This window comes from Carassius auratus, chromosome 26, assembly GCF_003368295.1.
Source record: "Carassius auratus strain Wakin chromosome 26, ASM336829v1, whole genome shotgun sequence".
In the NCBI taxonomy this organism is placed as follows: domain Eukaryota; kingdom Metazoa; phylum Chordata; class Actinopteri; order Cypriniformes; family Cyprinidae; genus Carassius; species Carassius auratus.
Genome location: NC_039268.1, coordinates 393,104 through 417,500, shown reverse-complemented (window position 1 = coordinate 417,500; position 24,397 = coordinate 393,104). Strand labels below are relative to the sequence as shown.

The 24,397-nt window shown below is 36.0% G+C and overlaps 2 protein-coding genes across 3 annotated transcripts in view; both read left to right on the top strand.

The window, feature by feature from the left end:
- Window positions 1–8,119, top strand: part of LOC113043994 (homeobox protein Meis1-like) — a 23,445-nt gene extending 15,326 nt beyond the window's left edge. The window contains exons 9-13 of one of the 2 annotated variants that reach the window (XM_026203562.1): window positions 283–359; window positions 4,184–4,242; window positions 5,598–5,684; window positions 6,498–6,595; window positions 7,381–8,119. In XM_026203562.1, the coding sequence (XP_026059347.1) occupies window positions 283–359; window positions 4,184–4,242; window positions 5,598–5,684; window positions 6,498–6,559 (285 nt within the window). In that variant the 3' untranslated portion in view covers window positions 6,560–6,595; window positions 7,381–8,119. Of the gene's footprint in view, window positions 1–282; window positions 360–4,183; window positions 4,243–5,594; window positions 5,685–6,497; window positions 6,596–7,380 lie in introns of both variants that reach the window. The other variant, XM_026203560.1, reaches the window with a different exon arrangement.
- A 7,699-nt stretch (window positions 8,120–15,818) lies between these two features.
- Window positions 15,819–20,860, top strand: LOC113043993 (ewing's tumor-associated antigen 1 homolog). The gene is given in 7 exon segments (XM_026203559.1): window positions 15,819–16,128; window positions 17,075–17,206; window positions 17,285–17,358; window positions 17,451–17,560; window positions 18,026–18,593; window positions 18,595–19,567; window positions 19,923–20,860. Coding segments are annotated over 7 exon segments (2,115 nt in total). The 5' UTR covers window positions 15,819–15,992; the 3' UTR covers window positions 20,045–20,860.
- The last annotated feature ends 3,537 nt before the right edge of the window (window positions 20,861–24,397 follow it).

Genomic DNA, 24,397 nt, shown 5'->3' with positions numbered 1-24,397 from the left:
CATACCTTTGACTCTGATGAATTTACATGAATTTGCAATCTGAGCATAAAAAGGTTTAAAAGTCAACATGAAATCAAAACTGACCTTATTTTAACTTTAATGCATATTCCTGGTTTTATCCTACTTTTTTTATCTCAATATTTCATCTCAACACTTGTGTTTCACTTAGTAACGTCACATTACAGAAGTAAAATGTGTTGAGAACACTATTTCATGTCAACCCTAGATTGTACATGTTGTACGTATGCTTGTTTTGTGATTGTTAATGTGTGTGCCCCGCAGCACCCGTACCCCTCTGAGGAGCAGAAGAGGCAGCTGTCCCAGGACACTGGACTGACCATCCTGCAGGTCAACAACTGGTGAGAGCTCATCAGATCAAACTAACACAACATCAACTCAAAGCCAATCACAAGTATGAGCAAGTGCTCTGAAATGTGATGGCTGTTGTTATTTCTAATGAGAAAGCAAGGATTTTTCTTCTTTAAAAAGACGGATACAGTCTGGCGTTTTAAAGTACATAAAAGCCAATACAATACAAATAGAGCTAGAGCTAGATAGACAGACAGATATATCCTTTAGAGAAACTCAACAGGCTTGTTTTTATAGTCTGAGTGTTTGGTTTCTCTTGAATTTCTATGGCTTCATGCTCTCGGCAGAAAGTCATTCACTGCACAAAAACAGATTGCGGTCGCCACTTACAGCGGTTATGCTTGCAGCAACTGAACCCTTGCTTCATGTAATCTCCATCGTATTTTTGGAGCTTGCATAGTTCTGTCCATGGTTTTTAGGCAAAACATGCCTCGCACACAGGACTGCAACACAAGATCGATTCTCATCAATTATAATAACGTGCCATTTCGGTGCATTTCTCACCAAACCCACGGTATAGCTTCAGGATGCTTGGAATATATGCCACGAGATGCATAGGATTATTTTATATCAGATATGCATCCACCAAAACGAATTAACAAATGATACACCGATTCAAGAGCCTTTCATAATCAAAGTGACAACTCATTAGCATTTGAATCACCAGAGTGAAACTGGATTAAGTGCTCTTCAAAGCCCAAGACAAACAAGAGCGCAGAACGTGCTGTGTGTATGTCTGCAGCTCCAGAAGGAAACAGGTGAGGGAACGAGAGGGGCGAAAACGAGCTGCTGTCAAATTAAACAGAAATTATCACTGGAAACAGCTGGACTGGTTTATTTAAACGTGGACACACACACACACACACTGTCCTCCGAATGAACTCACAATACAGTGGGACTAAAAGAGCACTTTATGTCTACGGTTTCCAGACAGGAACATTTGTTGTTGAGTTTTAGCTTCAATAGGCTACAAATATCACATGGTGAATTAATATAAACTGTGAGGCCTAGGAATGTGCCGTGGGGTCTGAATGTCTGAGGATACAATTATTTATTATTTATTCAAACCTGGCAATTATCAGAAAGCTTTGTGATTTTCACAAATGTTAAAACTAAGAAAAGCAGTGATGTAAAACAAAGATATATTCAAATTGAAATTCAACACATATTTGTTTGTGACAGTAAGCATGAACATAAAGCATTAACTGGAATTCATGTTGATTTTAAATCAACTTTTCACTTCTATTATATGGATAATATAATTTGCAAACAAATATTTAGTATTAAAAAGCTAAATATAATATCTTCATGAGTCGTTACATATATATATATATATATATATATATATATATATATATATATATATATATATATATATATATATATAGTAACGATTTCAAAAATTGTTAGTCAATTTCATAATTATACACACATGCATACTAATAAACAGATACATTATATGTATAATTTTTGAATTTTATTTAAGAAAAATACTATAGCATTATATTAATATATAACTTTTAAAAGTAAATATATAAATATAAAAAGTGAGTATTTATCTCTATGTTTATAATTTTATATGGGAAAAAAAAGATATATTTGTGTAATTTGTCTAATTATAATTTTTTTAAATCATATAATTATTATTTATAATTTAATCTTATTCATACATATTTAATGACTATTATTATTTATAATATTTAAGAATTTTTTCCTTATAATTGTATGTATATATTTCTCTCAAACATGTTAACTCTATTGCATATTTTTGGGTATATGCAATAATAAGAGTGTGTATATGGCACAGCAGGTTTGTTCTGTGTTGGATTGTGGAGGAAAGGTACTATGTGTTTCTTTGCTCCCTTGTGCACCAGAAAGGGCCCCCAAATATTTGACTTGCTGCGTAGTGTTGTTATGTGTTTGGCGTGCGTGTTGGGCCGTGTACGAGTGTGTGTGTGTGTGTGTGTGTCTGAACAGGCAGAGGCATGAAGCTCGTAAACTTGGTCTCGTGGTGAGAAGAGGGGTTCAGTGAGGGGTCAGCTTTTAACCCCCTTAAAGAGTGGGACAGGCCCGTTCCCGCTGGGGATACGACTCCTATCTGTGATTGGTCACCTAACGGGCGGAGCTGAGAGAGATGCTGGCCCTCTACAACCTCACAAAAGTGTTTATAGTACCTGCTCTGAATGCTCTTCCTGTTTATCACTGCTTTCAATGAGAGAAGTGCTTCTCAAGCTGAGCTGTGCAACACAATGTGTACTATTTATTATAAAATCTTATTACATTTGCATTCTCAATTTTTCATGTGATCTCTATAAATTTTTATTTCTTTTTTTTGTGTGCAAAACTAATGCATAACATAAAGTACATTGCAATGTGAATAGCAGGATGCTGTGGAAATAGATTATGCATTTCTTAACACTTTAATGTTCACCAAGGCATTCATTTGAATATAAATGTGGTAAAAACAGTAATATTGTGAAATAATATTATTATTTTAAATTAAGGTTTTCTACATAAATATATAGTCAAAATGTAATTTATTTCTGTGATGCAAAGCTGAATTTTCATTCCTCCAGTCTTCAGTGTCACATGATTCTTCAGAAATCACATGCTGATTTGATGCTCAAGAAACATTTCTGATTATTGTTGATTTTGAACACAGTTGTGCTGCTTAATATTTTTGTGGAAACTGGTACTTTTTTCAGGATTCGTTGATGACTAGAAACATCATAAATCTTTCATAACATTATAATTGTCTTCCTTGTCACTTTTGATCCATTTAATGCATCCTTGCTGAATAAAAGTATTAATTTCAGACTTTTACATATGCAAAGCTCTAATTTTAGATTTTATTGTTTTCCAGTATAAGTTTATATCACGCCCTTAAGACGAGATAAATTTACTTGAGAAGCAATACTTCATAAAAGGTGTTTTTTCCCCAAAAAGGTTATTAGAATTGTTAGATTTATTATTATTATTTATTTATTTAGTTTGTCAGCATGGTAATAAAAATTACAATATATTCTCTGAAAATGCGACTTTCTTTCTTTTGCAGTAAATGAATGCTGTGAATGTTTATGTCTGGTCAAAGTTGGCCTGATGTGAAGTCAGGCTTCTCCTCACCCAGAACTCTTGGGTTTCAGACGGTGACACGTCTCACAGAGTGTGTAACTCACTTCCTGTGAATTAAACGTAGAACTTCCCCTCCTTTGTGAAGGTTAAAATGCGAGCGAAGCACCTGGGGAGACGCAGCACAGTCATTAATCATGTGTGGACTTGTGCCCTGGCACCCGGAGGTCAGAGGTCACGGGGAATGTTTTAGGCTGAGAAAGAGCAGAGCTGTGCCGCTGCCCGGGGTGTGAGGTCACTGAGTCAGGGGGTCAGAGGTCAAGCGTAGCATGGGAATAAAGTTCTGTTTCAAATAAACAAGTGTTCTAAAAATTTCCCGCCAGTAGCATGTTGTGGGTGGTTGCTAGGCTGTTGCTAGGTCTTTCGTACTGGCTTTCATCTCTCTAAATATGACTTGTCTACTGGGTTTTACATCCATTTTATTATCCACCATAAATCTGATATTTCAGACTTAATAAGTGGCATGATTTGAGGAATCATTCATGTCTAGAGCCCAAGCGGTGCTGGATGAGATGCACGCCAAAGATTAATACTCTTGGTGTTTCCAAATCATAATCATAAGTATGAGAAATAATTGTAATGATGTTTCCCTTTGACAGAAGCCAGGAGTGTTAATAAAACATAAATGTGCTTTTATTGCCTTTCTGTAATGTTTTCACCCCTGTTCTTTCCTTTGCTTGATCAGGTTTATCAACGCCAGGAGAAGAATCGTCCAGCCGATGATCGACCAGTCCAACCGCGCAGGCAAGTGCTCAACCCTTCCTCCAGGACATGCTCTCACCTTCTATCTGCACTATATTTTAATTATCGGTCTATGCAAATGTTGGCTGTTGCAATGCATTTTTCAATGCTTTATGCCATGAGCATCATGTTTTTAAGACCATGGCTCAAATTTAAAGGTTTTAATGTGCAGCAGTTTCAAAACAATCTCCAAACATGCTGAAAATTCAGCTTTACCTCACAGGAATAAATTACAGTTTCAAATCTATTCAAATAGAAAACGGTTTTTTAAACTTGTAAAAATTTTAAACAATTTTACTGGTATTACAGTATTTATACACACACACACACACACACAAACATATATATATATATTATTGAAACAAATATATACTAAAATATATTTGAAATACATTTATTTCATGCTAAGTATACTACAAATGCATTTACATATTTATGTACTAAATAAAAATACCATGCATTGGTACTTTTGGTATACTAGACTGCTATACTTAAAGTCTGCTAAAATAGAACGACTCATTCTGTACTTAATGCACATTATCTGTGGACGTAGTGCTGAAGTCCAGCTAAAGAGATGCTGAAGTATATTTGAAACAAGTACACTTCAGGTACACTTTAAATATCTTGCATTAAAAGACAGATCATACAATCCTTAGTAAAAGTGACATTAAAACACATTTTAGACTTAATATTAAGAAATGTGCAAATCTGCACAAGTAATATGGCAAATAAAGTTTATAATTATAATTTTTATATCAGTAAGCGATATCTCAGTAATAGATTTGAAGAATACTTAGTATGAGATAAATGTAATTTAAATACATTACTTTTTTCCTAGGGTGTACACTATATATACATAAATCAAAATAACAAGTTTTAAAGTTTTAAATAACAAAATGGACCAATCGTATATCTCCAAACATGCTTTCTGTTCAGTTGTGTTGTGCTATTTTAAACTCAAGACCGTGTGCTGTATTAACTGCCCCTCGAATGATTTTCAGGATGAATTAGTTGAACTCAGCCTTATCCGTCACACACACACACACACACACACACACTCCTCAGGACGAAGTGTGAGTTGTGTTGGTGTGGTGATGATAAAGGCTTGCTGTTTGCAATGGGCCTCAAAGACATTTGCCGAAACGGATGCTTACGGAATGATCTTTTCAAACTTTTCTGACCCATTCTTGTAGTCTGGTTTCAGTAAATGTTCTGGTCGAGCTGGAAAGGGAGTAGTGTTAGCTTCGTTTCTGTTTACTCATGTCCTCTGGGAAGCATAGCTATGTCTGATCTTCTTAACTGTTTCTTGTGTAATATATATATGTGTGTGTGTGTGTGTGTGTGTGTGCGCGCAGTAGGTCACGGTGGCCCATACACTCCTGATGGTCAGCCAATGGGAGGTTTTGTAATGGACGGACAGTCGCACATGGGCATCAGACCATCAGGTACGTCAAGCCTCTGTCTGGATGTTCAGATGTTTGCGGGACACAATGTACATCCAGCATGACAGAGTACTGCTTGCTTTATAAACATGAAGAGGAAGATTCAGCCCAACATCTAAATAAATATATATTCAGTTATAGAAAATGAAGCCATCAGTGTGTTTGATTTATGATTTTGATTTATGACGTTTAAGCCCATTTTATCTCTCAGTTCTGATTAATGTAAAAATATTTTTGAAAGAAAATAATGTTTTTTTTTTCAGCAAGGATGTATTAAATAGATCAAAAGTGGCAGTTCAGAGATTTACGATGTTACAGAAGCAAATAAATGCTGTACTTTTTAACATGATTCTATTAAAAATATGGAGCAGCACAACTGTTTTCAACACTGATAATAATAGAAATGTTTCTTAAGCAGTAAATCGGCAAATTAGAGTGATTTCTGAAGATCATGTGACACTGAAGACTGGAGGAATGATGCTGGAAATTCAGCTTTACATCACAGGAGGAATAAATTACATTTTACAATATATGCAAGAAGAAAGCAGTTATATTAAATTGTCATTTTTACTCTTACTCTTATTTTTATGCCTTGGTGAGCAGAAGAGACTTCTTTCAAACACATTAAAAACTATTAGCGACCCCAAAATATTTGAACTGTATACAATAAATGTATGCAAAATTGCAACTTTTCACGATGTCAACTCAAAATTCTCCAAAAATCCATCGTCAGGGCTGTCGGTCGATGATTTTGTGAAGCTCTGAGAAATGATGAAAGTGTCTCTCTCTCTCTGTCTGTGTCTGTCTGTGTCTCAGCGGCTCTGGGTGGTCTTGGGGGAGTGAACATGGGGCTGGAGAGTCAGTGGCACTACATGTAAACAAACCCCTGGCATCCTGCTGAACACAGAGCAGAGGTAACATACTGCACCAGGGATTCCCGCTTTCACCGTTCTACACACCATTCAATCATTTGTAGGAGCAATTCTCATTTATATGAACTGTTCACTGTAAAAAATATTTTAGTATTATAGTATTTTTTAAAAGAAAATACTTTCTCAGTGTTTCGACTTCATGAACATTCCGTGATTATTCAATAGGTTTCTGTTTCTTTGTTTATATGTGACCCTGCAGCACAAAACCTTAAGTCTTAAGTAGCACAAGTATATTTGTAGCAATAACCAACAATAGGGTCAAAATGATTGATTTTTCTTTTATGCCAACAATCAGTAGGATATTAAGTAAAGATCATGTTCCATGAAGATATTTTGTAAATTTCCTACCATAAATATATCAAAACGTAATTTCTGATTAGAAATAAGAACGTGATTTTCTCAATATTTTTTTTTTTTTTGGCACTCTCAGATTCCAGATTTTCAAATAGTTGTATCTCAGCTAAATATTATCTTATCCCAACAAACCATACATTGATGGAAATGGCCACATTTGTGAAATCTACTCGCGATCCCTATCCCATAATTCCACTGTCACTTGATATAAACCGCCCAGTCTGATTAATTAGTCACTTAATTACTCAGTGGAGACAGTTTATGACATCAGAATCAGTTAATGTCTCAACCCACAGGAACAGATAAAGATGAAAGCGGCTGTTTTTGCTAGAGATGTCAGCGGGGTTGATTTGTGACGCCGCCGTCGCCAGTATGGTTCCCTCATAAATGATTTCAACTCTTTTTCATTACAGAGTCAGGCTTTTTGACGAGAGGATCGCTCCTTTGCTCAAGTACCCGGATTGGATTTTGACTAGCACCACCATGAACGGCCTTTATTCAATGGTACAAAACCCCCTACAGCTTCATTCTCCAAACCAGGCGGCACAGACGCTTTCAAGATGGCCGCCGGGACTCACGTTCCCTGTGATGGGCAGATCAAGCGTATCAGGACAGAGAGAAAACAATTCAGGATAAAGCAATGCCTCAACACCTGGGCCGGGCAGATTCCTTCATGTGACCTTTCACCTGGAGCCAGGTGAATCTTGGAGTGGCCTGGGAGGTCCACACAGAGTCTCATCTTTCAGCTCAAGCGCCACCTCAAATGAAGAGTCATTATTCTGCAGACAAAAGCCCGGGACGTCACGCTACCACACGTCTATTACAAGAGTTCATGATCTGATCTGTGCAGAGCAATTCAATACAAAGCCCGTAAATGTATATAAAGCTGCTGGATGTGTCTAACGTGACACTGAAAAGGTTCATAAACGCTGGTGTTGCCCGTCGAATGCAACTATAGGTTTCTCACACATCATTTACTGCAGTAGACATGCGCTCAGAGGCATTGGGACGGTCAGTGGTTTCGAAAGGTACTAATGCTTGTACTGATTTGACTGGCGTGAGCTGAGCTGTGTGTGTGTGTGTGTGTGTGTGTGTGTTTGTGTTTGGTTTTCAGTGAGTATGGGTTTATTCACATAAAAATTCATACCTCAACATGTGTGTTATTTCATTTTTGTTGCACATCTACTGTGATTCATTGGCTGTGTGTGAAGTGGACTGGTGTACTGCCTTCTATACAGTATTTTATTGTAGAGTACATATTAAGTTTAAAAACAGTACACTGCTGTTTAAAGGTTTGGGATCAGTAAGTTTGTGTTTTTAATGCAGGGATGCATTAAATTGATTCATAATGACATTAAAGACATTTGACAATGTTACAAAAATGTATTTCAGATAAATGCAAAAAAATCCTGAAGAATCCTAAAAACAAAGTTATTAAGCGTAAAATAATACTTTTATTCAGCAAGGATGCTTTAAATTGATCAAAAGTGACAGTACAGACATTTATAATGTTACAAAAGCTAATAAATGCTTTACTTTAAAACTATTTATAAAAGAATATTTAATAAGTTTCACTGTTATTAAAAATATGGAGCGACTTTTCAACATTCGTAATAATAGACATGTTTCTTGAGCAGCAAATCAGTATATTCAACATATTTCTGAAGGATGGCACTGAAGACTTGAGGAATGATGCTGAAAATACAGCTTTGATCACAAATAAATTACATTTTAACACATATTCAATTAGAAAAAAAGTCGTTTTGAATTGCAATAATATTTTTTACAATATTACTGTTTTTACTGTATATTTGATCATAGAAATATAGCTACCTTCGGTGAGCAGATCTTTCAAAAACTTTAAAAAAACTGAATGACCCCAAACATTTGAATGATAGTGTATGTAAAACAACATGAAATTACGAATGATTCAAACAGCTAAACTGTAATCACATGACCTTAGTATGTTACATTGCTTTGCCATCTCAAAAAGGTTTCATTTACTATTTTATCCAATTTTTTTAATTTTTTTATTTTTTATATTGTAAGTCTAAAACTCTACCAAATAATTCTAAAAACATCTTATCAAATAATGATACAAGAAGGCACGATATGTGCAGTGTTCTTCAAATTTGGCGCATTGCATTGTGGGATACAGTATTCGATTGTGTGGTTCAGTTAAATTCTACACAACATTGTATGTATTTTATGCATACTGTACCTAATTTACATATTATACTGGAGAAATAGTAGTATGCTAGTATGTTGTTTTAAACTCAGCTTTTTAGTAAGTGGACTGCACAGTGCGCACTGGAGCGGGTGTGTATGGTCCTCTGTAGGGCACGAGAGGTACTGCTCTCTCCTGTGGTCTGTATTGTAGATGACTTGTTCTGGTTAAACTGAACATTTCATCAACAGCTGGGGTGAATTCATGTCTAGTCCATGTCCAGACAAACATACATATGTAAGCCTTCATTCTCACCCAAAACAAAAGATGAAGGGGGACTGAACGAGAGAAAGTGGCTTATGAACAAGGGTTGTGGTTCGCTTGTAACTGAACCATCTGTGGTATGAAGGTGAGAGATGGTCAGTAAAAGTCTAATGTCTGGGTTGGATTTTAATGCTTGAGCTCGCTCTTCTTCCACTTTCCTGTTTAAACTCGCTGCCAAACAAACCCGGCATCATCTCAACACTGGAGAGTCTTGAAGCTAGTCCAAAAGCGTGTTTACAATTCTGACAAACTGTTTTACTTTGACATATTTTACTCTGAAGTAGCCTTCCTGTTTGCATTATGAGTAGGCTATATGTTTCAGTTATTCCTACAGACCTTTAGCTGTACAGGAGTACCATACCTTTAAAAATACCTTTAACCGTATATTTTAGGATCATAAAAAAGTATTTGCATTCTAAAAAATGTAATTATCACAATGCTACTTTTAAACACTGCATTTTACATATATATATATATATATATATATATAGTACATACTAGATGTGTGTACTATATTTTTTTAGCTTATATTTAGAATATTTATAGGATATAAAAATGTTATATATGCACAATATTTTTTTACATCTGATTTTTTTTTTTTACATTGCAGGTACAATGTGTAAGTGGAGAAAATGTGCTTAGTTGACATAAAAATGGAGATCTTTTGCTAAAGGCTTCACTCTAATTAAGCTAAATATAATTTATTGTTTACAGCAATGCATGATTAACACATACACACTGTTTCAACCATTTAAATCATGCATATAATAATGGGTGTCCACAATCGAAACGAGGAAACGAGGGGATTGAATATCTCTCTGGATCTGTTTCAGTTCAAGGGCAAAGAGAGAAACGAAGAGAGGAGAGAAAGAGAGACAGAGTGTCAGGTTTTCTTGTGAACGCTTGTACCGGGACAGGAACGTTGTTCTCGTTTAAGAAGCAACATTATTCAGCTGAGCAGCGCTTTTATTTATTTACTTTTATTAATATTATTTTTATTTTTTTATTCAATGCTTTGAACAACAACAGAGAAAGGCATTCATAACATTGAGATTTACATATCACGCCTGAGATTATACACAATTTTCATTCACACTTTGTACACCATATCACAAAATAAATCTAAGAAAAAATATTGGGGAGGAAAAAAATATCTGCTGCACTACGGCAGTCCCGAGTTCGAGTCCCAGCACAAGGATCTTTCCCGCTCCCATCTGTTTACACTTCCTATTATAATAAAGGCAACAACAAAAATTTCATTCTAAAAATTATTCCAACGATTTTATTCCTCTGTTGTCGTGTGCATGCCTCTTAAAAAATCGACATATTTGTTAAACCTGTCATTATGTCCTGACAGTAGAATATGAGACAGATAATCTGTGAAAAAATCAAGCTCCTCTGGCTCCTCCCAGTGTCCTATTGCCATTTGCAGTTACAGACCGCTCCCGTTAAGAAACAACCAATCAGAGCTGTGGTCCGTAACTTTGCTTGTGTTAAAAATGTAGAATAATTTATATAATAAGCGAGTACACCATGAATCCATTTCCCAAACCGTGTTTTTAGCTTGTCCTGAATCACTAGGGTGCACCTATAATAAGTGTTTATATTCGGACTATTTTAGATTGCTTCGGGGATACCGCGGCGGAGTAACCCAGTACCTTTGTGATTCTTCATAGACATAAACAGAGAGAAGTAGTTCCGGCTACGATGTTCTTCCGCAAGACGCAAGCAGTTCTGTTTATTAACCGCTAGAGCGTCAAAAGTTCCCTACCGCAGATTTAAAGGTGACTGCAAGGATAAAGTTCAGTTTGTGTCGTTTTGTGTCCGTTTGTGTCGTTATTGTTAGTTGTGTACTCATCATATTATTCGGTCTATTATTGAAGGGGTGTTTACCTTTTTCAGTAATTGCATTTTTGCCCATTCATTTACATGACAATGGTATTTTGGAAAACACAAACTTTTGAAAACAGGTTTCAAAGCGCACATTTTTGAAAACAATATTGTCTTGAAAAATCATGTATTTGTGGAAAAGGTTATGCAATTCACAAGCGCCAACTACTGGCCTGGCATGTATAATACGGCATTTTAGTTGTGTGTTGTGGATCCATGTGAATGGGCATTGTTTTGACAACATCGTCATCTGTATGCAAATCCTTTTATACTTTTTATTATCATTGTGCTGTAAACGTTATTGTGCTTGCTATGAATGGAACTTAAGGCAAATCAGAATGTCAAAGGACAAACTTACTTACAAGAGCCGAGCCTCCCAAATTCACTTAGGCTGAGATGTGAAGTGTTTTATGGGTCAGTGTTCACTGTAAAAAGTTTCCTTGTAAATTAACGGTAATATACTGGCAGCAGGGTTTTCAGCAGTGTACGATAATTTGACAGTTTTATTACCGTATTCGGAGTTACGGCTTTTTTGTAAATTAACGGTAATATACTGGCAGCAGGGTATGCAGCAGTGTACTGTAATTTTACAGTTTTATTACTGTATTCAGAGTTACGTCTTTTTGGTAAATTAACGGTAATATACTGACAGCAGGGTTTCCAGCAGCATACTGTAATTTTACAGTTTTATTACTGTATTATGAATTACATCTTTTTGGTAAATTAACGGTGATATACTGACAGCAGGGTTTCCAGTAGTGTACCATAATTTTAGTTTTGTTACTGTATTCTGAATTACAGCTTTTTTGTAATTTTACAGTAAAATGCTGTCAGCAAGGTTTCCAGCAGTTCTCTGTAATTTTACAGTTTTATTACTTTATTCTAGAATGTACAGTTACTAGCCGACCCCTGTGCAACCCTTGGCCGAACCCCACCACATACAGGCCTGTGAGTGATTACGCAATTTCACACACACATATACACACATTCAATCAGCTCCTCTAATCAGGACCTAACCACAAGAAAGGCCAACCAGGGGTCGTTAGGTACCTTTTCTGATGACATCATCAGGTTGCCGCTGGTTACCGGAGCTGGACAGCTCTGGTGGTGCTACAGGAGCCGTATATCACAGAGTTTCCCAATAACCGACTGTTCGGAGAACAGCCATTTGTCAAATGAAAGACCTAGCAGTGTAGACTGTGTGTGTGTGTGTGTGTGTGTGTGTGGATATGTGTGTGTACACACACCCAGCCCGGGCTCAGATATAAACACAAGTAATCTGTAGAGGTAGATTTAGCAGTGACATGGCAGTCAATCAGACCTCCGTCTACATGTCAGCCTGACAGCTTAACAGTTCATGGGAGATTTATTAGACACGGGTCAGATCAAATAATATATCCCCAGTCTGCTCTTGTTTAGAATGACTTAGCTCTATTGATTAGACTCTCAGCCGTGAGGCCCCTTCTGACATGGGCAGAACTCACAGGAAACATTTCTTAAAGGAATAGTTCAGCAAAACAAAATTAATCCTGTCATGACTTTTACTCTCATGTCATTCCAAAATTGGTATGAGAACACATACAGCTTTTTACATACAAAAATATCAAATAAACAGTTAAAGTTTAAAAAGGACCAAAAACACCACAACAGCACTACGAAAGTGGTCCAGTTTTTATATGCAAAGTATTTTTGCTGTTCAAAAATGAAGATAAACATGAAAAGGAAAGAAAATAATGAGTTTTGGAATGACATGAGGGTGAATAAATAAATAAAAACAAGATTGCAATAAATAAATAGATTAAAATAAGTAAACAAATAAATAAAATAAAATAAAAATAAATAAATTATAAATTAGTTTTAAATGAACAAAGAAATAAACAATGGAATTAGATAAAAATGAATAAATATATACATTTAACAGTATTGTAACTTAATAGCCTTAATATAAAATAAATATAAAAAGGTCCAAAAAACGAAAAGAAAGAAAATTTACAATACAAGTTTAGATAAAACTGTTTAAAAAGTGTAAAAAATAAATAAATAAAATTAAGAATAAATAGTAATTAGATAAAATTTAATAAATAAATAATTTGATTAAAATAGGTAAATAAATACAAATTATAAATAAATTATTTAAAAATAAATAATAGACAATTTTATAAATCAATAATACATCTAACAGTACAGTTTTATAATAAACATAAAAAAAACTTAATGGAAACTAAACATTTTCTGAATAATATATTAAATTGATGGCAATTAATTTAGAATAAATGGGGTCTTTTATGCATAAAACAAATATATAGCTTCCTTTTACATGATTGATAAAAGCATTCAGGGGTCTGTGACATCTTGAAAAATCCTTTCTTAATGATGCAAGGCAAAAAAATTGTGACGCCCAGTTTGAAAAGTAATTTGTTTCATGTTACGGTAACTCATTAACGAATCGTCAAACTTTCTGTTAACAAAATAGCTTGGTATGACATCAAACGGATGTGCATTTCCACTTAACCTCTGAGAGGTCGATCACATGCACCTTTAAATCTGTGTCCAGCTCCAGCAGCTATTTCCTGTGTTACGTTACCCTGAAATAACACTGAAGTTTTGCAGTGCTGCAGTCACAAAGCATTGCAAGAAACCAAAAAAATACACATAAAAATACATGACTGAGTGGACACATGCTGACATTTATACAATGTAATCACTCCATAAGTACAATAGGACAAAGGAACTGACAAGCTGAGATCACTATCAAGCATTATTTGGACACAGCTCATTTCAGAAAAGTGCACACACATAATGTGCTCTGATTGCAGACAGTGACCTACGCTAACACAGACACACACAGCTCCAGACTTCTGTCCGTGCGTGGTGATGAATACCTACAGCAAGAGATCAGAAAAGACAAATAGAGCACGCTGGATTCAGTCCACAATTTTCTCCCAAGTGGAATCACAGAACATTGGCTTACAACCATTTCAAAAAACATAAGTTTGGTATGAAAAACAATAGTTTTGCCCAAATATCATAGTTCGGTTATTGTCGCTATGTGAAAATCATAAATTAGTCAAGGATCAGTATCTCCCTCATGGGTTCAGGTTATTATTGTCATATTTTTGATGACAGTGGTTCCTAATAGATTTATACAGTCGGACGTCAAGACCCATTAAATTAATCCACCATGAGTTGTCTTGAGATCTTCCTTTGGGTTTTAATAACAGGTCAATTCAAAACTGAAATAACATCAGTAAACATAACTTGACAGTAGTTGGGCGTTTTGATGTACTGCACACATTCACACCCCAAAAATCATTATTATATAATTATTATTATATATTATATAATTAACCTACATCTCATGTAATGTGACTACAAACATATGTTTTTAAAAATAAAAAATAAAAACTGGTGTTTTTAGTATAGTATGTGTACTTTATATTGTTTACCACAGATCTTATTTTACACATAAATGTACAGTTGCCTACTGTATGAAGTATCATATTTTTTGTCTTAAAGTAGTGAATATTTCAGTAAAATATGTGCAAAAAAAGTCACTAGTGATTTTTTTTTTTTTTTTGGAAAGACGTTGATAAAGAGGCATCTATAAGTTGCTAAATCTATTACCAAAATGGATTAATATGATCAAATAAGACACAAAACATTATTTGAACAGGGTGTAATGAGCTTAAGTTTTCACATATTTTAGTTTCTAATGTTAGGCTATAACCCCTACAGCTTACTATTCATTTTCCAGATATTTTCTTGAATGTGAAATATTATTTACAATTACAGTCTGCATAAGATTAGAGTGTATAATTATGTTTATTGATTTGAGGGTACATCCTTTGCTCATTATCAAACTTGTAGGATCAACCAATCATGGCTTTTGAAATGATGACTCATACCTAGCAAAGGGGGTCAACCACACCTCCTCACTAAGATAGGATTTTCCATCCATTCCTTGCTCAGAGTTCACTGAAAATGTTCTGGAATCACTTCTAAGCTAAAACTCCTGGCAAGGAATTTTTAGGTTAAGTTAGGAGCTCTCCGAGAGGATTCCCAGAATCTTTAGGGATACGGGCCCTGAACCTGTTGCGAAATTTGCTTAAAGAGAAACTTTGCCCAGATCACATCAATTCCTATGGAATAACTTGAATTAGTCCACAGAAATTCACTGAACAACAATAAATGCGACTAAACAATAAATATAGCCAATAAAGGCTAGCTACAGTAGCCTACTTGGCAGAAGAGTTATTTATTCATATTATTAGTAGTATTATTAACATCATCAATTATTTAATTGATGTTGTTGCATCTTAAAATGTACATTTTAAAGTACATTTTAAAATTAAATTCACTTGAAACACCCGCTCTGCATTCGCTAAATGTGCTTAATTATCATCATGTATTTAACTGTTAGCCCTATTTTTTTTTCAGCGCATGCGTCGCTCTTGCGCAGTAGCTACGCACACACGACGTCCTCGAGCACGTTTCCGCAATGAATCCTGGGAGGAACTGTGTGTTTTGGCGGAATGTTTAAACAATTTACACACATCCAGGCTCACGATGGCAGCGAAAAGCACAAAAAATATAAGACCAACTCGGTGGTATATTAACTGAAAACATTCTGTAAAGCTCAACGAGATGGAGGGCAGAGGCAGTCAGGAACAGCACGAACGGAATGAAGTCGCTAAACTGACGCAGATGAAGTCGAAAGTAAACAGACTGAGACGCAGCCCGAGAGCAGCGACGCTAAACCCCGCACAGATCCGCGACACGGGTAACACATCACCCCAAAAACACACAGAAACCTGCCTCTGGCTCCTCTGAAGTATCTCACTCAGTCATGGCCAGTTTGAACGCTCATACTTATTGTTTGAACGCTACATTGCTTTTATGTAAAGGATTTAGTTTAGTAAAATACAATGTGCTTACATTTAAGAAAGTTAAGAGCATTTTAATAACATCAGTGAGACCCTGGAGCACAAAACCAGTCATAAGGGTCTATTTTTTTATTGAGATTCATACATTATCTGAAAACTGAATTGTTAGGATCGGTTAGTATTTGGCCGAGATGCAACTATTTAAAAAAAAATCTGGAATCTGAGGATGCAAAAAAATATTGAGAAGATTACTTTTAAAAATGTCCAAATTAATTCTTAGCAATGCATATTACGAATCAGAAATTAAGTTTTGATGTATTTATGGTAGGGAATTTACTAAATATCTTTGTGGAGCAATAACTTTATTTAATATCTTAATTATTTTTGGCATAAGAGAAAAATTGATAATTTTGACCCATACAATATATTGTTGGCTATTGCTACAAATACACCCGTGCTATTTATGACTGCTTTTGTGCTCCAGGGTAATTTACATTATTTTAATTGAACCTTATTTTGATATTTGATCAAATATCATAAAAGAGAAAGAATAACATAATAGTAAAAGAAAGTTAAGAACATTATAATAAAATAGTAGTGCAAACTTTAGGAAAAATGCTCTGGCTGGTCTCAGGCTTGACCTCAATTTGATGATTTACAATATTGTAATTGAACCATCTTTTGACATCTGATCAAAAATCATGAAAAAAGGCAAGGATAGCATAATATGAAAGTCCCACATGTAAAATGAAGTTTGTAATATGAAGTTTTCTGAAGTAATTAATGTTTAGAACCGTGCTGTATTAAAGCAGGTGTTTTTGAACTGCATGTGTTTTGTGGCAGAGTTCAAAACCCCGACTCGTCCAGCGAGAGGCCAGTTCAGGAGACTGATACCTGACGACTCGCCCAGCAATGATCCAGATTTTCATCAAGATATTATATGGGATACGACATCTCCATCACCCATTCGACATGGTATGCATGTCTATTAGTCTTGTGCATTTCTTCTTTAAATGCAGTATCTAAGTATGACAGATGCGTATTTCTTTTCAGGTCGTGGACAGAGGAGAGCTGCACATGTCAGGGCAGTGGATATATCGGACATTGCCAATCGGATCGCACCAAAGGTTTGCTCGAGGAACATAAACTACCACTATGCTAGTGTTTTCAGTTCAAAATGAGTTGAGTGTTGATGTCAAATGCTGTATTGTGTTTATAGAATGGAAGACTAGAAGAAGCGGATTCGTCTTTAATGCAGTGGATTGGGGACAGTGCCATTCCCTGCACACCAGAAGTACAGCAGCCCAAAGTCAAGCCCATGGTGACAAAGTAAAGGAATCTTAAGACACCTCACGATTCGATCAGATTCCAATTCTACTTTTTTGAAAAAAAATTATAATAGATTTCATTTATGCCGTGTTATTTCACTGCTCAATCTGAGGGTGCAAAAAAATTAAAATACTGAGAAAATCGCCTTTGAAGTTGTCCACATTTATTCTTAGCAATGCATAATTTACAGTAGTAAATTTGATAAATATCTTTATCTTTACTTAATATCCTAATGATTTTTGGCACAAAAGAAAAATCGATAATTTTGACCCATGCAGTGTTTTTTTTTCGGTTATTGCTAAAAATAGTCCCCTTAGTGACTTAAGACTGGTTTTGTGCTCCAGGGTCACATTTAATTAAAAGCACCTACAGTGTATAATCAGAAATTAGTAAATGAATGAAACCATATGAATGTCTATCACCATGTGTATGTGTTTAGTCTCTGTTCTTCTCTGTCTGTTGCAGACAAAGCACTGTGGAAGATCTAATGCGGCTGGCGAAGCAGTTTGACTTCAACATGAGGCAAGATGAAGCTCAAGAACCGAACTCTGATGCACCGGGTTCAAAACAATCTAAAGAACAACAGCCGCCACATGACGAGCGATTCACAGCAGCCCACAGCAGCTCTGCTCTAAAGCCCAGTGACGAGAAGCCTGCTGAAGAAAGGGGACTTCATCAGGAGATGGACGATGATCTTGATTTCCTTTTTGACGGGCCGACTCAGCGGCTCAGCGGGCGTCTCAGTCAGGCGTCAGTTTGTCGTACTCAGGAAGTTCCTGAGAGAAATCTCTGCAGTGTGAAACCCAGTGTTTCACAAAAACGTTCTACGGTTACAACGGCAGAAAACCATGGCAGTAAACAAGTGAACAAGGCTGATGATTTTGATGACGACTGGAGCAGTGACGGTTTACTCGATGACTCGTTGCTTTTGGAGATGACGCAAAACCCAGATCTGTTTGCTGCACCGAAGTACAGTTCAACACAAAGACAGACTCATGAGAATCAAAATGCTTTCGGTTGCAATGACAAACCAAAAACAAGCAGCTAAAACTGATGTTAAATGTGGCACATTTCAAGGGCAACAGACAAAAAGTGATCAAAGTTTTCAGCGGGTGTCTCGAATACAGGCAAAGCCAGAAATTGGAAATCGCATGGAAAATAATTGCACAAATCAGGTTTTTCCTACGAGTAAATCATTGCAAGTTCCTACAATTTCCTTCAGTGGCAAACAGAATCAGCACAAGACACAAGAAACACCGCTTCAGGTTATTCAAAATACATCCGAGCACAATGCGGTTTCCTCAACGCATCATTTCCGCCCAAACACCGAAGGGACGCTGCCGCCCACCGGCCTCAGTACTATAAACCCTCCTCATTCAAATCCTCCCAGCATGCACCAGCATCCAAACTCCGGAGGCGTTAAACAACAAGGAGAGAATGCAGTTATAGATGGCTTAAGTGATGTTTTTGATGAAGACCTGGACTCTTTTTTTGCGTCTGATGACATCTGGGATGACGGAGTGGAGGACGATGATCTGTTTTGTGAGGCGTGTGATAATCTTGAGGAGTTATCTGGCAGCACCACAAACAACCAGCAAAACACCGCAAAAGCATCACAAAACACCGCTGAAGCCGCCAGTCAGCAAACAGTGTTCGCTCATCCTTATCCACCCAAGAAACCATCCGCTAATGTTTCCACGTCCAGTGCAAACACATCAGTGTCTCTGTACGGTCAGAGAGCTCACGCGGTGAACTCCGGGCCTGCAGGACTCGGCTCTAATGTGTCATGTGATGCAACGAGACCATCTGGCCCCTCAAGTAATGGAGCGTATAAATTCAAACAGGTGAGAAGCTCGTCTGTGGTGGGACGGGGCACCTGTGCTGTCCCCCCAACACAGCAGGGTCACGAGAGGGGCGTGCTGGCCGTCCTCCAATCAGATGTGAGAACAGCAGACAGTCATCAGTTCAAAAAGCCGTACAGTGACTCGTTCAGGTCCACTGCCAAAGGTACAGTAAATGTCACACGCTTTGCTTTATTGAACTGTATATAACTTTAATTGAACACAGGCTAAATAATCATAGTGAACATATCATGTATAATATACACTTCCATTGAAAAGTTGGGTTTTTTTTATGCTTTGTAAAGACATCCGCTTTGATCAAAAACAGTAATATTGTGCAATATTATTTTTAAAAAAAATTCTATTTGAGTCTATTTTAAAATGTATTCCTGTGAGTTTTCAGCATCGTTACTCCAGTCTTCAGTGTCACGTGATCCTTCAGAAATCATTCTGATTTGATGTTCAAAAACAGAAATATAATTTTTCTAAAATATAAAAATAAAAAAAGTGTTTTTGTGTAGATGTGTGTAACTCTGGAGCCGTGAGGTGCAGTGATGCCGAGATCGAGAGGAAGAAGCAGCAGGCTGTGGAGAGGCGGAGACTCCGGATGCTGACCAATCAGAACCTCAGAGCTCCTTTCTGATTCACTGTTGCTTTGGAGATGCAGAACAAAAACAGGTATAGGTGTATATAAATAAATACAGTGTGTCTACACCACAACAGTCACTATTCCCATTATAATCTTTGGGTTTATGGATTATAATGGGAGAGATCTAGTTTTCCGCATCATGCCGCTTGTTTGTGGACCAAAGCTCTTTAGGAACAATGTAAGGTCATTCGTATCTGTACAACATTTGACTGGTCAAAAAACAAATGTTAACCCGAGGTCACATGATTAGTGTTATGCCTGTTTAGGCAACAGAGAGCAGATCCTAGATCAACACTTCTCACCAGATCCTCATTTGTCATTACAAAAAAAAACTTTTCCTACTCTCATGCAGATTTTATGTAAATTGTATAATAAATATTTTCCTTCAGTTTGATTAAAAAGTGTAATGTTCACATTGCTTAAAGTAAATCACTCTCGTTCATTTTATTTTCTTCATTTATGATGATGTAGAAGACATTTTACAAGCTGTGGTTGGTTTTATTGTTTTTGTCCTTTTATGGGTCTATTAAAGTGACCTAAAGTGGGTCATGTATATATGTATTTATTGAGATGGAATTGTCATTGTAATAATTAAGGCAATAATAAATAACTTTAATAAAAAATACTCTGGATTTTTCATCTAACAGAATTGTATCAAAGTTTCAAGCATTAAATCAAGAGCTGCAGACTATGACCATACTGAATCTTATAATGCGTTTCGTTTCAGGTTCCCACAGTCATGGCACGTTTATTGATGCGTTTTCAGAAAATTATTTGTAGAAGTCATAAAAAGTGGAAAAGTTATGGATGCAGTTAAAATACATTTGTATGGAACTTTTTGCTGGTTCTACTTCCTTTAAACGTCATTATATTGTTATTTGTGGGCTTGGAATACAAAACATGGACAATTTTTTTAAACATAAGCTTGTTTGAAAATGTACAAAATATCTTCATGGAACATGATCTTTACTTAATATCTTAATGATTTTCGGCATAAAAGAAAAGTTTATAATTTTGACCCATACAATGTATTTTTGGCTATTGCTACAAATATACCTGTTTCTTCATCAGAACAGATTTTTCATTACATCACTTGCTCACCTTCAATGGATGCTCTGCAGTGAATGGGTGCCGTCAGAATGAGAGTCCAAACAGCTGATAAAAACATCACAGTAATCCACATTACCATCAGTTAACATCTTGCAAAGCTGAGTGAAACAAATCCATTAAGACATTTTAACTTTGTTCCATGATTTATATGTATGATTAGAGGCAGTTTATCCTAGTCTATAACATAATTAAAACACATAGTTTCTTTTTTTATCCTTTTTTGGTTTATATTTCTTGTGGAAGTTGATTACTTTGCACTGAGGACATAATAAAATTGAATGCATATATCAATGAAAAGGTGTGTAAAATACAAAATAGTATTTATAATATCTATTACCCCTTTTAAAGTGATAAAGAAGACCTAAATATACAGTTTAAGCCATGTCTTATAAATATGTGACTTATTTTAGAGAAAATATGATTGAATAAATCATTGGGACACAAAAGTCACTGTATAACAGGAATGACCCAAATACTGATCTGGAGTAATGTGGATTATTATGATGATTTTATCAGCTGTTTGGACTCTCATTCTGACGGCACCCATTCACTGCAGAGCATCCATTGGTGAGCAAGTGATGTAATGCTTGGATGTATTTCCCCAAATCTGTTTCCATGAAGAAACCAACTCCTCTGCATCTTGGACGGCCTGAGGCTGGGTTCTCTCTGACACCTGTCTGATGCCGCTGTCCTCGGACACCTGCGGCACACATGAGTGCTTCTGAAAGTCGAGTCTTGTTATCAGGCTGCCGGTGTGTAACTGTAGCTAGCACACAGAACTATGAAAAGCCCCCGCGGGCCGGGGATGTGGTTTCACCTGAGCAGCCGAGCGTCCAGGCACTTACCTGCACCGTGTGTTGTCTGAACTCTGATGAGGACAGCATGAATGGAGCATCCTGGTGAGCTTGATGTCGTACACGCAGAGATTAGTGTGTGTTTTGATATGAGACTGACCTGAGGATTACATATCTGAAGTCAAAGGTTTGCATCTATGCTTCATTAACCACTAGTAGGTACACACATTAGGAAGACGTGGCTGCCGTCAAAGCTGAAAAATAGCCCCATTTACACCAATTTGGTAGCTTGTCAAATTTATTTGGCGGGTTGTGTTTGATCAATCAAGATTGTTCAGTTGTGTGCTTAAAAATTGGAAAAACTTGGAAATGTCAGGGAACTTGAATTATGGGAACTTGAACTACAATTATGATTTCCAAGCCTGGAAAAAGTAATAATAATCATTTACTAAGGTTTATAGGTTGGGATTATAAGTTTGGGAACCTTGATTTACCTTTATTTTTTAAGTTTTCTAAATACTAACAGTTCACACCATTTATTCCTACTTTATATGCAAATAATTGATATATTAATTGTAATTTTTATTATTATTTTGTTTTATATAAAAACATATTTTAATAAATAATTTACATTTATTTATAAAACCTTTATATATAGTAGCATTTCATAAGTATTTTCATATTTAATTTTATTTCAATATTTACTATTTAGTAAGGAAACAAACATGAATATTTATGTCGTACATGCCTTTCAAGCATAGGAAATGAACAGAAATGTGTATTTCAGTCAGTGAAAAAAAATAAATAAAGAGTTGACCTTTAATTTACTGACTCTTAATTTCTTTGCTATCTGAAATACAGCTTTTATGTGCTTCTGTTGCTTTTTTTTTTTTTTTTTTAGTAAATTAGTATAATTAGTGTTTTTTTTAGGCTTAGAAAGGTAATGGACATTTGTAAAATTATTATGCAATTTTTATTTCATTTATCAAAATCAGTCAGAATCAAAGTGATTTATAAGTAAACCAGTCTTTTATCATTTTTTTTTTTAAAAGATGTTTGCTGAATCATAAGCATGTTAAAAATGTGTGGGAAATGTGCCGTTTATCCCTGTATTGCGTTTCGTTGCTTGCTTGACTTCGAGCCGTCTGGTGTCCCGTCTCCAGCTCACGGAGATGGAGAACAGGTTTAAACTGAAGCAACAGGATCCTCACTGTCCTTTTGTCTGCTCGATAAACACGCTTATCAGCAGCCTGTGTGCAGAAATAAAGTCACCTGAGAATACAGCTGAACTCCAGCTGAACCCGCTCTCCTCTCTGCTTTACTCCGATTCTCTCACTTTCATCAATTATTCTCCTTCCCAATCAGTACGGACACCGACACAAAATATCGCTCGCTGTCCCAGACACTGGGCCTGAGAAAAGCCAACCTGCGAGGCCAAGACTATTGTCCTACCAGGGCACAGATTCTGGAAGTGGATCAATGTCTTCTGGTGTCTCTGCATGTGTGTGAGAAATAGCAGTGTGTGTGTGTGTGTGCAGATGTAATTGATAGATGTTGTAATTTGTCTGTTGTGCTTCACCTGATGCTGACTGATACGGCTGGTCTTGAATCTCTCCCGCAGAAAGATCCTGTACTGGACTCGGTTTCTGATGGGGGACAAAAATGACGTGTTGGAAAATTTGTCTGTTGTAAATTTATCCTTTGATTTGACCAAGCTGGGGCTAACAAACTAGTTTAGGCTGATTTAATTAGATTTCTTCACCAGGAGGACGTGTTTTACTACTGAGATAACTCTTCTTCTGAAAGGTACAATAATACTATTTCCATTTAGGAAACGATGCTTTGGAAACTTGTACTTTCTGCCTGTTAAAGTCTAAATGGAATAGACCTTAATCAGGTTAGACACCATACTGAATCATACTGACTTCAAATTACATTACAAAAATTGTACAGTAACATGGTATGTTGCATATCTTTATGTAATCAGATTACTTATAGATTGCTTTTTTAATCTAATTTATCACATTGATTTGAATGGGATGATCGTTTACCCTATTGTTAAGAAATCTAGAGAAAGAAGATATATTCCATTATATCAAAGTTTTCCCAAACTGGCGTTTGTGAAGAAACTGGAGTGAGGTTACTGCATTAAAAAAAACAAATGGTTTCTTGCATATCATGTGACTTTTAACCATTTAACTATATTCAACCAATAGACAAAAGCAGACGCATTAAATAACCCACTGAGTGATAATTCAAATAAAAATGAATGTTCATCAGTAATTGATACAATTTTGAAATCTTGAGAAAACACGTATTTAAATTGAAATTATTTTTGTAAATCCAATAGTCAAATGCTGTGTGACCTGCAGTTTTTCAGCCGACCGACTGGAGACTGGTCTCTGTGCGACTTTCTGACTGTTTACAAGTGCAGGCTATTTCA